The following is a 14,743-nucleotide window of genomic DNA, read 5'->3' as shown; positions in this document are numbered from 1 at the left end:
GCCTGTCAATGAATTTAGATAAAGGAATTTCACTTTAGTCGGTGCTAGGGCTGAGACTGGTGCTGCTATAATTTCATTAAAGGTCGTTATCAGAAATGATCCAACTGAATCAGTTCTTTGTCTTTATGTTTGCAATCTACGCTTCCAAAGGATTTTCTTTAACATATTTCAGAAACATTTTAGCAACAAAACAACCGGAATTAACACGGCGTATCATATCTCAGGCAATGTATCGTGTACGAGGAAGAGTAAAAGTCCAAAATGAGATTTTATTGTGGGGAGTTTGTGTAAGCGGTTGATGAAGCTGTGGAAATAATAATGATAATATAAACGATTTGAGTAATTAGTTTGTTTGAAATCTTCAGAGGATCAGCCAGAGAACCATGTATCTCAAAATAGGCCTGCAACCAAAAGATATAGCAGACGGATTGCTTAAAAATCAACAACATTTTAATCATATGCAAAATACAAAATTGTTAAGGGGTAGATAAAAGGGCGGTGTATTTGTTGAAGTAGAGAAACGCAAGGATGAATATTCAACAGAAAACAAACTACGTTCTGAAAGTCGCAGTCTCCATACAACGCAAACCACAGCATCGCAAACGCTGGCGTGCACGAAACAAGCACACGCACCTATGCAAGAAAACAATCAACCGCACTCAGAAAGGGGCGTACACGCAAATGAGTATTTCGGAAGGGAATGAAACTCCAACAAGCAAGACAATATATGCAATAATAAATACAAAACGAACAAAACAAGTTGAAAATAGGGGCACCGAAGCGGAACGGTCAGTAACCTACATAAGGAAACTAGTTTTAGGCATACCTACTTCACCTTTTCCCTTATTTTCAACAAGTTAGACAAGTCGTGTAGGACATAACAGTCACATGAGTGGAGAATAATACTCCCACAATACGGCCTTGGCACAGAAGTACGACAACAATAAGAAAGAAACGGCCACAAGAAGGTACAGTGTACGTGAAAAATGGTGGTTTGTAGCCCGAGTCGAACTTTACCTGTATTTATGATGTTGTACCTATCTACAAAAACTTATTTAAATCTGGCAAGCCCTTCATGAGTTATTGTCCGGAAATCATGAGTTGGGCAAATTGTAAGTTGGAAAAGGGCCATAACTATATAAAATAATGGTGGTTTGTAGGCAAAATCGAACTTGACCGTATTTTGATGTTACACCTGTGTACAAAGCTTATTTTAAACTGGCAAGCCTTTCATGAGTTATTGTTCGTAAAACATGAGGTTAGCCAATTTTAAGTTAAATGGGGCAATAAACCACGTCAGAAAATGGTGGTTTGAAGGCAAAGTCAAACTTGACCTGAACTTTTTTAAATCACACACATGTCAAGCCTTTCATGAGTTATTGCCTGAAAACCCTAAAAACCAAGAGACCTTCAGACTAACAGACCGACAGACAGACCGACCGACAAGCACCCACCAAACTCTCCGCTGAGAGAGGCTCTAACATAAGTGACAATATACCAAATTATGAAAAGTAAAACAAATAAATAGGATCCGACTATGGTAAAATTACATAAATGTACTTTTATATGAGAGAAAGCCATGCAGTTGGCTTCTGGAAGGTTAATGTTTCTACCTTTGTGCCCGCTCATGATGAAATAATGCAAGGGCAATAATGGGCTCTTTCTCCACCGTAAAAGCACGAAAGTCGTCATATGACCTATGGTAGTGTCGGCGAGACGTTAAACCCAACAAAAGAGGACAAATCAACTTCAACGCAAAACTTTATTAAACCACGTTACGTACTTCCACAACGACATATCAGTTAAGCAAGACGCGATATAACACGCTTTTATCTTGATTTGCGATTTATTTTTTGAAGTGCTTATTATATACCACATGTCTTTCTTTTCTTATCTATTTCTGACATTTTTAGGTATTAATTAGTAACTAGCAAGCAATATATAAATTGTTATTACATACGTGTTAACATGTACTGACTATGCTTTTCTGTAGCTGTTTCAGACAACTTAAATTTCTTTATGCAAGCTCCCTGGTAAACTCACTTTATGAGCTCAGTTTGATGGTATTTATCAAAACTAAGAACTAAGTTTGATTGAAATTTGTCATTTAATATCCAAATGACGAATATAATAAAACACAATAAACATAAAACTAAAATATAACATGTGACTAGTTCTATAAAAGAAGACATATATCATTCATTACATATATGATCAAAGGATGGGACCTAACTTTGCCAAACATGAGCAATGAGTAACAATCTTAACAATTTCACGATTGAATAAAGAACATAATATGCATTTAACAGGGTTGGGAGGGTGGGTTATTCGACGAAAACAAAGGAATAATTTTTCTAACGCATGTTTCAGAGTTGACTATAACTAATCTAAATGCCGTATCGTTCCGGACTACTACCTCTTGAAATAAAACACAATACTCTTCGCGACTAACATAAAACCATTTATTTTACAATAAATGTATATTTATGCAAGCTCCCTGGTAAACCCACTTTATGAGCTCAGTTTGATGGTATTAAACATACTAAGATCTAAGTTTGATTGAAATCTGTCATTTAATATCTAAATGACGAATATGATAAAACACAATAAACATAAAACTAAAATATAACATATGACTAGTTCTACAAAAGAAGACATATATCATTCATTACATATATGATCAAAGGTGGGGATCTAACTTTAATGCCATATATTGCAAATAGATTGATATAAGCTCAGTGCATATCATCTTTTTACAATAACCCCATCCGAATAAAGTGAGTTATTTTCAAAACATCTGGAAATAGTAAATACTGACTAGAAGAACACAATAATATCAAAGAAAAATATTTACCATTATGACAAACACTTCAAGAGATACAAGTTATACATTGATAATCATACTGAGGTAGTTTAAACAGAAGCTAGACTATTTCAACTAATTTTACACTTGGTCGAATTTGACCGAGTACGAATGTGAAATATTTAACAAACGATACTTATACAAATCCAAAGACTGTGGAACGTTTCACTGCACGCATCCTTCAACTAGATATGATTCTGCATCATAGTGTCTTAAAAACTATGAAAGTAAAGCATCACAACGTCTGTAATCACAGGTTTATTCGATGAAACAAAGGAATAATTTTTCTAACGCATGTTTCAGAGTTGACTATAACTAATCTAAATGTCGTATCGTTCCGGACTACTACCTCTTGAAATAAAACCCAATACTCTTCGCGACTTACATAAAACTATTTATTTCACAATAAATGTATATTTACTACCAGTGAGGTTATTGCCTGATTTTCAGCTCAGTAGCTTTGCTTGCATGCATATGAATCTCTCTACTTTGCCACGTTTTTCGACAAATTCTAGATCTAAGTGTTCATTAGGTAGACTATAATTTATAGGTTCCGTATATTTTTACCGTTATTGTATATGTATTATCATTTATTATACTCATACTGATGAAATACTGGAAAATACTGAGGAAATATAATTCATATTTTCACTGTATTTATTTTTCATTGTTTGCACAGTGAAACATATTTTTTTTATATTTCCACTGCATTCTTGCATAAAAACTACTTTTTTTACTTGATCCGTGTGCAAACAAGGCAATTCACGAACTGTTAATACATGATTTTTATTTTTGAAATGCTTTATCAGGGATGTATATATGTATTTCTGAGCAGATTGACATCTGGTATCTGCGTCTTGATTCTTCCATAATATTCTCTTCTTGTAGCATAAAAGATGCAATCTAATCCAGAGTATGTTTTGTTGTATCAGTTACCAAAACCAACGCACTACCCCTAAAAATGTACGTACTCGCTCCACCCTTGTTTACACTCTTTTAGAAGTCGGAGTCGATTCATTTTTTGTTGATAACCGCGAATGTATAAGAACTGCGTGTAACTTGTGCAATTGTTTGTTTTTAAGAATCGTTTTAATGATTTTTGTAAGTATCAGTCGGACTGTTTTTATCTAATTTCGCGAAGAATTCGGATAAAACATCTGAAAGCTTGTCACTACGTTCGTACTCATCCGTACTCTAAATGTGTTCGTACTCAAACTAATTCGAATGTAAAGTTATTACTTTTGAAATTGTGTTCCTGTTTACCAAAATTTTAAGTGAAATGTAAAAATATGGGTAATTTCATGTTTGTAATAATGACCGATTAAAAAATTGGATAAAAACCTTCATTACATGCTTTTGGAAGTGTTGTTGATTTCTGGGCTCTGATTATGGATATATAAACATGTTTACCGTTTCCAAGAACAACAGGATGGCAATTTAAAAAAAATGTACCGGAATCGTAAAGTCATCACATATAAAAACAATGCATTTAGTCGTCGTGTAATGTTTTTTTATGCAAGAATAGCGACAATACACGTTTGTTTTGTGTATTAACGTCTGCATAAGCCCTTGGGATATGTTTGTGACCTCGACCTTCGGTCTCGGTCACTAACAATCCCGCGGCTTCTGCAGATGTTAATACATAGATAAACGTGTATTATCCCTACAGTGAAACATGAAACATACTTTTCTATATTTTCATTGTTTTTTCGGAACTACTTTGGTATTTTCTTGGGCAGTTACATTGGCAGATCTACCATTTGAAGATGAAAAACTGTATATGGATAGCGAAGCAAACTATTTCAAGTTAAAATATAGAATTAACAATGATCGCAGCGCCCGCCTATATTACATTCTAACCGGTATTTGTACGGGTACACGGCATTTAACCTTACGCGAATGGACACTACTAGAGAGAACGTTTGAGAAACGCAAAGAAAGAAAACACAACAATATGCGTGTTGTACGCAACTCGCACAACTTCACTTTCATATTTAATATCTTTGCAGAGGGTGAAAAGGTTACGTTTTTTTGTTTATTTCTAGAATAAGACTAAATGTCGGCTGTACGGAAAATGCATCGTTGTTGTTGTCGCTGGTTCTAGGTGTAAACAAAAGACGTTTTTAATCATTTGTGTATATAATAAGCAGAAAATTAAGTCAATTGCATGAATATGGTTTTTATTTCTATCTCGAGGTATGAAAAAAACAACATTTTTCACTCGTGACTACGCCACTCATGAAATATTTTATTTTCATAACACTCGGTCAAAGTAAAAACCATATTCATGCAAAAGCTTGAATATCCTCTATGTACTAATAGCTCTAATGCTTTGCTGTAGCCTTTTCAGACAAATGTAATACCTTAACTACTTAACATTTTAGTGGTTCAGTAAAATTGGTTTTGTATTATTTTGTACGAACTTACCTTTTCCAGTGAGGTTATTGCCTGATTTTGAGCTCAGTGGCTTTGCTTCCATGTGTATGAATCTTTCTACTTCACCACGTTTTTCAACAAATTCTTCTTCTAATTCTTTATCAGGTATATTTTGTAGATCCCGTATATTTTTTCCTTCCTTTGGCTTTACCAGTTCTACATATTTTATATCTCGAAAGGCCTCATTTGCACAATTTCCTCCAGCATAATTTAGTAACATATCTCTGAATGATTGGTCAGAACATAATCCATCCAATTCATAATCTCTCAAAAGTACCACTAGTATGGGCTTTGACAGTACTTGGTCTTGTTTCCTATGCTTGTCGAACATGTTACATACCAACCTTTTTATAGGAATAATAAATACGACAAAAAGTTTTTATTTAAGAATTCTAACATGCTTGTCTCTGTTAGAACAGTTTTAAGCTAGAATGACGTGCGATGACGTCAAAAATTTTGTTGCGACCAAGAAAGCGTGCTTCTATATTTTATCTAATGTTTTAGATTAAACGCATATTAGAATCGAAATAATTCATAGCAAAACCGTGTTTTAACACTATTTATACACTCGGGTGGTAATTTATACGTCATACAAATAATTTCACGAGGGCGCATATAACCACCCATCGTGCATAAATAGTGTTGAAACACTCTTTTGCTATAAATTATTTCTTAAATAACATGGCAAAACGGTGCTTTGACGCCGGGCGTAATAATTTCACGAGAGCGTAGCCCGAGTGAATTATTTCGAACGGCGTTTTGCCGCCCGAGTGTATAAAAAGTGTTAAAACAACGTTTTTCTATAAATAATTTCTATTCTAATATGAATTTCATGGTTAATTTTTTATCAAATATGACAGAACTGTTTATTCGCGCATGCATGGCGTCAACTGTTATGTCGTCACGCTCTTTGGGGTTTTTTTGCACGTCAGGACCGGAAATGGAAATATGACTTGCGAAAGAGTTTAGTTTGAGCGCAGAAGATGGCGAATTATTCCGCAAAACGAATAAACAACTTTACATATATGTAAATTAATCAAGACAGTTGTTCAGTGTGACATTTCGTTTAAAATATGGTATTAAGTAAAATATTTGATCAAATATGAAAGAGCATTTTCTAGATGTATACCTACAAATATGACAGAACTGTTTATTCGCGCATGCATGGCGTCAACTGTTATGTCGTCACGCTCTTTGTTGTTTGTTTTTTTGCACGTCAGGACCGGAAATGGAAATATGACTTGCGGAAGAGTTTAGTTTGAGCGCAAAAGATGGCGAATTATTCCGCAAAACGAATAACCAACTTTACATATATGTAAATTAATCAAGACAGTTGTTCAATGTGACATTTCGTTTAAAATATGGTATTAAGTAAAATATTTGATCAAATATGAAAGAGCAATTTCTAGATGTATACCTACATGGGGCTAAATATCACGTCGAAGTGACGTAAACATGATCTCGTTGTGTTAATTAAACCTCGGCTATGAAGAAAATTTGAAACTTATTTGCATCACTTTAGTATTTATTTCCAGAAAAAAAACTGGTACAACTGTCATGCGGATGTACATCATGGCCCCAGTGCAGACAAAACCGACCACACCTAAACTTGCTGACTATGATTTAAAAGGTTGTGAATAATTCACTTGATCAGTTTTCCAGAGAAGCCATATTGCGTAGGTTTAAAAATATGACCCTTATCACAGGCTTTTGATACATCATGTTACTTTTTTTTTCGACAACAGATTAACTTTGATTATATTTCCATTATTTGAAAACCGTAAAATTCGTAGATTAAAACTTTGACTGTCGTCCGTACGTCAGAATTTTTGTTTTGCATATCTCAAAATGTAATTGACCAAGGGAGATCAAACCTTACAGAATTATTGATGAGCATGTGAAATTGTGCACCTGTTCTCATTGCAATCTTACACAGCCAGACAAGAGTTATGGCCCCTGACTTAGTCAAAAATGTGCATGAAAAGAGCCCGTGAGGTTTTGTTTGTTTGTTGTTGTTTTTTTGTCGCATAGGAGATTTTGAAATGTCTGGTTTGTCTATGTTACTAAATTTCCAGGTGTTTGAACACAATAAGGTTATACATATAAATACAATATAAAATGTACACGTCTTGTAAAATAATCAAAGATTATTTTATTTGTTTTCAATTGTTTTATAAGGTTAGACAGTACACCAGCTACACATCTGTCAAGTTGATATATGATGCATTTTTGTAATTGTTTATTATATCAAACCCACACGTTTTATACGTCAAATTGTCAGACAGTACATATATATGATGTTAGAGAATTGCTATATATTTGCTGTTTTAGATATATTCGGGGAGAAGGGTCTAGGAGAGACCAGGTGCATGAGACCTAGTAATGGGTCTGTAGATATTAAGTTAGGTTTTAAATATGACACTTGTTAAGACTGAATTATGAAAGTTATGTACGAAATATTCTACTGTGTAAATAAACATCGAAAATGTATAGACTCGTGCTGTGTTACGTGACACAACCTTTATCAATTTTTGGTGCCGCAGACCAGGATTTCGAATATCAAAATGGGTTGTGCGACATTACCAAGCGAAGTACTACTGCCAACGACGACACGCTGCCAAGCCGAAAGAAGAGAAACTGTGAGTTGCCATTTTACCTATCTTCTTGTATAATTACGCAAGCTAGTCATTTTTTTAATATAATTTTTGTTTCTATTTTTGAACAAAATTTCAAGGTAAATTCATTTTGATCAATTGTTAGACACGAAAAGAAATTCAGATTTATAAAATGATATAAAACCTAACTCATACTAATACAAAATTCTTAAAAAAAAGTAAAATAATAGGAAAAAACCCGTAAAACAGTAAGAAACAAGGCAGTCTGAAAGACAGCTAAATCCCCCGCCACTGCTATGGATAGTGAAAGGGTAAACCTTTGATTCTAGCTGTGACCTTGACCTTGAACTGACATGGCTGACTCAACGTCTTTATGAGGTGATCATTTGACCAAAGTTTCATGAAAATCCTTCAAGGGGTTTAGGAGATACAGAGCTGAAACCTTTGACCTTCAGTTGTGATCTTGACCTTGAGTTGACATGGCTGACTCATGAGTTCTTGATGAGGTGGTCATTTGACTCAAGTTTGATGAAAATCCTTCAAGGGGTTAAGGAGATACAGAGTGGACACCAAATGGAAGGCTCAAACCTTCGACCCTTAGTTGTGACCTTGACCTTAAGCTGGCATGGTTGACTCATAATTTCTGCACATCGTTCTGATGAGGTAATCATTTGACCCAAGTTTTATAAAATTCCTTCAAGGGGTTTAGGAGATATAGAGCGGACACGAAATGGAAGGCTCAAACCTTTGACCTTCAGTTGTGACCTTGACCTTGACCCGACATGGCTGACTCATAAGTTCTGCACATCGCCTTGATGAGGTGATCGTTTGACCCAAGTTTGATGAAAATCCTTCAAGGGGTTTAGGAGATATAGAGCGGACACAAAATGAAAGGCTCAAAACTTTGACCCTAAGTTGTGACCTTGACCTTGAGCCGGCATGACTGGCTCATAGGTTCTGCACATCGTCTTGATGAGATGATCATTTGACCCAAGTTTTATAAAATTCCTTCAAGGGGTTTAAGAGATATAGAGCGGACACAAAATGGAAGACTCAAACCTTTGACCTTGACTTGTGACCTTGACCTTGAGCCGGCATGGCTGACTCATGGATTTTGCACATCGTCTTGATGAGGTGATTATTTGACCCAAGTTTTATAAAATTCCTTCAAGTGGTTTAGGAGATATAGAGCGGACACAAAATGGCAGGCTCAAACCTTTGACCTTGAGTTGTGACCTTGACCTTGAACCGACAAGGCTGACTCATGGGTTCTGCACATCGTCTTGATGAGGTGATCATTTGACCCAAGTTTCATGAAAATCCTTCAAGAGGTTTAGGAGATATGGACCGGACACGATTTTGTTACGGACGGAAGGACGGACGCAGACCATTCCTATAATCCCTCCGCCACGGCGGGGGATTAACAATGCATTGAGGAAAATACTCAAAAGACTGAATTAAGAAATGTAAATGTGAAAATATTTGTTTTTAGAAAATTTTACTTGTCATGTTATGTTTATTTTACTTGTTCCATATGATATTTGTTTCCCTTATGGTCACATTTAAACAGTTTTGAGCGTTCCCGCATTGACAAATTGTTGAAATGAAGGAAAATGGATTGTACTATGAAACTTGTGTATAGTCATAGATATGCGCAAAATGAGTTGTAAATAGTTTCTGTTGAGGTTATGGGTAATATTTCATCACGAATATATGTGAAAATACAAGGAACGGCTGAAAACTAGTTAGAGATGCGAAGTTCATGTTTAAGATGATTCATGCGTGAAAATGCATGGCTGGGTTATGTTTACATGGTTATTTTTCTAATGATATGGTTACTTCAGGTCTCAGTAAATTAAAAGGTTGGTCTGCTTTCTAAAAATTCTCAGATAATTATAGATATGATTTTTAAATTTTGGTAGTTGCATATATAGTAATATTCCAGCCCAGGTACGGATTCAAACGTATAACCTTGATATAGCATAACTAATTTTCCTAATTTCGACTTCTTCATTGTCATCGGTTTTCATAGCACTCCAATGGTAATCCCCTTGCCTATTTTACTCATTATAATTCATTATAATTGTTATCGCGTGTTATCGCGTATTTCCTCCGAAATAAAAAGAAAAACAGCAAACAACATAGAATGGAAATATAGTTCTTGTTTACGACAACCGCGAAATTGTTTCCATTGAAAGCAGTACAGTGAGACGGGTACTATTACCCCAGCCAGCATGACTATATCGGCCCGATATAGGTATAATGTCGGAATGTCGGCAAAATGTGCCGAGGTAGGGCCGACGTCGGGCCGTTGTGAGTGAGTGAGTTAGGTTTTACGGCGAATCGACACAAAATGATCATATATCGCAGAGATTGGACCGTTGAACTACCGCAAAATATTGAAATCGGTAGATCGAAATCAATCACTGTAACTATTTCGTAAGTCGGATTGACATCGTGCCGATATTGGATTCTCTAACATGAATATATATTTTTAAAATATTATTGATAAACGTGAAAAAGTAATCTTATTGTTTATGTGTGCTAATTTTTTAAGCAAATATGATGTATGCCAGAATTTATTAAATTAAGTTCCAAACAAAATTTGTAGACGGTATTTATCAAAAATTCATATGGAATAAAGGGAGGTTATAATTAAGATGCATTTTTATTTTATGCAGAATGCCGCCGTAGAAATATTTATATTTACAAAAGCATGAAAATATAAATATGTTTAAAATTCTAACTCAACAATTTTAATAGTGTTAAGAATATACAGAAAACTTACGTAACTGAATAAAACATGTAGTATATACTTGTGAATAATTTTATATCAATAAAATCAAATAATCATCATACACATGATGCGAGACACATCTTTCTCAAGTAAATTACTCTGAGAATTTATGAAGTGCATATTTGAAGAAAACTTTGATGAAGCACTGCGTCACACTATTTCGCGACAACGATATGATCTGCCAATATCGGACCGATATCATTTTGATGTTGGCCAAATATCGTTTGCCAATGTCGGACCGATGTCATTATGATGTTGACCCGATATCGTCTGCCGACGTTGGGCCGACATCATTCCTATTTGCAGCCGATATTGAGCCGTTATAGACAACGACGTCGGTTTGATATCGGGCCGATATAGAATGCTGGCTGGGACACTATATAGTCTGTTTGCAATTGTTTTGTTTTTTTTTTACTAAAAAAACAGCTACTGTAATTTGATCCATGCACCATTTATCCGGAAAGACTTCACATTTGAACAGGGGGAAAACATGCATTTACATGTACATCTATATATCCATTCTACGAAATTAATACATGTACAAGTCATTTAATTATAGTATACTAAATACACTAAATCTTCAACATTGGAGTTATGTTATGTTAGTTTATACTAATTCATTTTAGTTCAGTTGTGATGAAAGCTTAAAGCTTATATGAAACACTCTCGAGTCCGCTTCCTGGAAGAAAAAAACAGTTCTGGTATCATATGAGAAGTCATGGTAGAACACTTTTAAGAATATCCAAGGGGCCTCCGTGGCCGAGTGGTTAAGGTCGCTGACTTTAAATCACTTGCCCCTCATCGATGTTGGTTCGAGCCTCACTCAAGGGCGTTGAATTCTTCATGTGAGGAAGCAATCCAGCTGACTTACGGAAGGTCGATGGTTCTACCCAGGTGCCCGCTCGTGATGAAATAATGCACGGAGGGGCACCTGGGGTCTACCTCCACCATCAAAGCTGGAAAGTCTTCATATGACCTAAATGTGTCGGTGCGACGTTAAACCCAACCAAAAAAATAATGAAGAATATCTTATTTAAAGCATAAAGTGCAAGAAAACAAATAAAAGCTAACTCGGTTTCATTCACGGATACAAGTTAAAATATTACAAAATGACTTTAAACAAGAGTACCAGAATGTCACAATATACGCCCGTCACAGCAAATTTCTTTACACTAGCACCTGTACTTGCAAATGGAATTTTAATTTTGTGGTAGTAATTACTGTAATTCTTTTGTTTTTCTAAATCCATACAAAACTCCTTACCAGGTAGAGATACCTTAAAATACACCTAAAATTTGAAAGTAGCATCTATGTTGTACCACAGAAAAGCAGTCTTGGTTTTTCCCTGCGGTCAATTATAAAAAAGTTACAATATAAGTTATTTATAGTAACAACTAAGGGAAGTTAATCTTAAAACAAAAATTTCCCCACCCCACCAAAAAAAAAAAATTGTAAACTCACACAAAAAACTCCATACCAGGTAGAGATAGGTCAAAATACATCTCAGAATTGGATGTAAAATGCATGTTGTATTACAGAAAAGTGGTCTCGACTTTTCCCTACGACTAGTAATGAAAAAGTTACAATACAAGCTATTTATAGTAACAACAAAGGGAAGTAATTCTAAAGAAGGGACCTGCGCATGACACTTCGTCTCATGATGGTGTACAATTGTGCCAAGTTACATCAAAGTCCCTCCATGCATGAAGAAGAAATGCTTCGGACAAAGTCATTCTTGTATCTGACCTTTGGCCTCTAAGTGTGACCTTGACCTTAGACCTAGGGACCTGGTTCTTGCGTAAGACACTCCATCTCGTGGTGGTGAACATTTGTGCCAAGTTATATCAAAATCCCTCCATGCATGAAGAAGAAATGCTCCAGACAATGTTTCATTCTTGTGTCCTTTGACCTCTAAGTGTGACCTTGACCTTAGACCTAGGGACCTGGTTCTTGCGCATGACACTCCGTCTCATGATGATGAACAATTGTGCCAAGTAAAATCAAAATCCCTCCATGCATGAAGAAGATATGCTCCGGACAAGGTCATTCTTGAATATGCTTTTTGATCTCTAAGTGTGACCTTGACCTTTGATCTAGGGACCTGGTTCTTGCGCATGACACTCTGTCTCATGATGATGAACAACTGTGCCAAGTTTCATTAAAATCCCTCCATGCATGAAGAAGATATGCTCCGGACAAAGTCATTCTTGAATTTGACATTGGACCTCAAAGTGTGACCTTGACCTTAGACCTAGGGATCTGTTTCTTGCGCACGACACTCCGTCTCATGATGGTGAACAACTGTGCCAAGTTTCATCAAAATGACTCCATGCATGAAGAAGATATGCTCTGGACAAAATCTGTGGACGCCGCCCGCCAGGGGCGTTCCCATAATACGTCCCGTTTTTCAAACGGGCGTATAATAAAAAGTGCCCGAAAGACATTCTAGTGTTTTATTTGCGTTTCAAAAGTTTTATGCATCTATTTGAAGGTTCCCTTTTATTCTGTTTTTTTTTTTTTTTTTTTGCATTTAAAGCTACTTCTTACTTCAAAGAAAATTTAAAAAATGCCAAAAAGTTGCACAAGTTGTAGGACAAATGAAAGATGTAATAATGAAGCCTTCCTGTTCTCGAATTCGAACTCCAGCCGTCCCGGTCATTCCAACCTCTAGCAAGTAGTTTGCCTAATGAAAGATTTAAACATGTTCTAGAAAGTTACAAACTGACAAACTGTCCCACTTGAGGTAAATGTTGTAATCGAATGAGCAAAGAAATATTGTATTTATTTCTACGAAAGCCCGGTGGTGACTTCATATTACAGTATTACCATTTCCTATTTGTCACTTTTCAATTTACACAAAAACATTTAGAAAATACGAAATGAAAACTGTGAAATGTGAAATTAACATTTCTCACTTCACATCTGGTCCGATCTAAGCCACAATCAACTTGAACTTGAGTTATTCTGATCAAAAATAGTATATGCTTCAGTTGGAAAAATATTTTTTTAAGAAAATAAAGGGCTAGATTGTAAATTTGATATGGCAATTTTTGATACACCACGATAACTTACGTGATTAAACCACGTTTATCGTGACCAAGCCATTGGTGTAGTTGGTAGGGAGATTTCCTCCTGCTAGAGATACAGCAATGTTGTCGGTTCGAACCGTACATCCAACGTATATTTTTACCTAAGTTTTTTTTTATCAAAACAGTTTGTCTGTATATTTGACTTATTTCATATTGTTGAGTTGTGACAAATGTTTACTACTATTTAGTATGTCAAAGAGTATGACGTAAAGATATACTTAAGATAAAACTTGTGACGTACTAATGTACATTATTTGGGTGTATTGTATATACCGCTGTTTTTTTATAGAAGGCAATATCCTTATAGTAAACGTAATGAGAAAATATAAAAACAAAAATATATATGTATATATATATATATATAATTCAGTTCTATATATAAAGCAGCATCTTGCTGTGGAATGTACGCGCTAGTTTTTACTTCTAGGCGCTTTACGTTAATTAGTCTGGTATATTGCGGTAGCGCTTTAGTTCGTATAAATGTTCTCTAATTATATAATATTTAATACTGCGAACTGTATCCTAGGTCACGTTTTTGAAAGTCAACTGTTCTGCAAACAATCTCCATATATCCAGTTAACTTTCAGAGAGAGAAAATACAGCTTCTCTGGTCCCAATCAGTTAAAATACTAAAATGTCACTAGTCTGGTATATTGTGTTGGTGATTTAGTTCGTATAAATTCCATGTCCATATCTCTTGCCAAAAGGATTGTTTATGTCAGTAAGAGGGAAGAACGTTTCTTAGTTTTCAGGTCAAGGTCATTAATATGTTGTCTTCCCACAAGGATTGTTGAGTGCGAATATGAACTAAATCGAGTCATTAATGTGGGTTGTATGCGAAACAGTTTAATCGCTATATGCTAGAGGCATAACAAGAAACGGCGCACTCGTTATGGAAATAGCTGGTTTAAAAGAAAGTTAAGCGTTCAATTTTCGAGATAGA

The 14,743-nt window shown here is 35.4% G+C and overlaps 1 protein-coding gene across 1 annotated transcript in view; it reads right to left on the bottom strand.

Annotated features, from left to right (window-relative positions):
* The window catches only part of LOC128553228 (guanylate-binding protein 5-like), a gene marked incomplete at its 3' end in the record, with an annotated part of 42,573 nt that overhangs the window by 25,062 nt on the left and 2,768 nt on the right, over positions 1-14,743 (bottom strand). The window contains 1 exon segment of the mRNA XM_053534353.1: positions 5,291-5,643. Within this exon segment, the coding sequence (XP_053390328.1) occupies positions 5,291-5,643 (353 nt within the window).

Source organism: Mercenaria mercenaria, unplaced genomic scaffold (genome assembly GCF_021730395.1).
Source record: "Mercenaria mercenaria strain notata unplaced genomic scaffold, MADL_Memer_1 contig_3608, whole genome shotgun sequence".
In the NCBI taxonomy this organism is placed as follows: Eukaryota; Metazoa; Mollusca; class Bivalvia; order Venerida; family Veneridae; genus Mercenaria; species Mercenaria mercenaria.
This window is presented reverse-complemented; position numbering and strand designations above follow the sequence as displayed.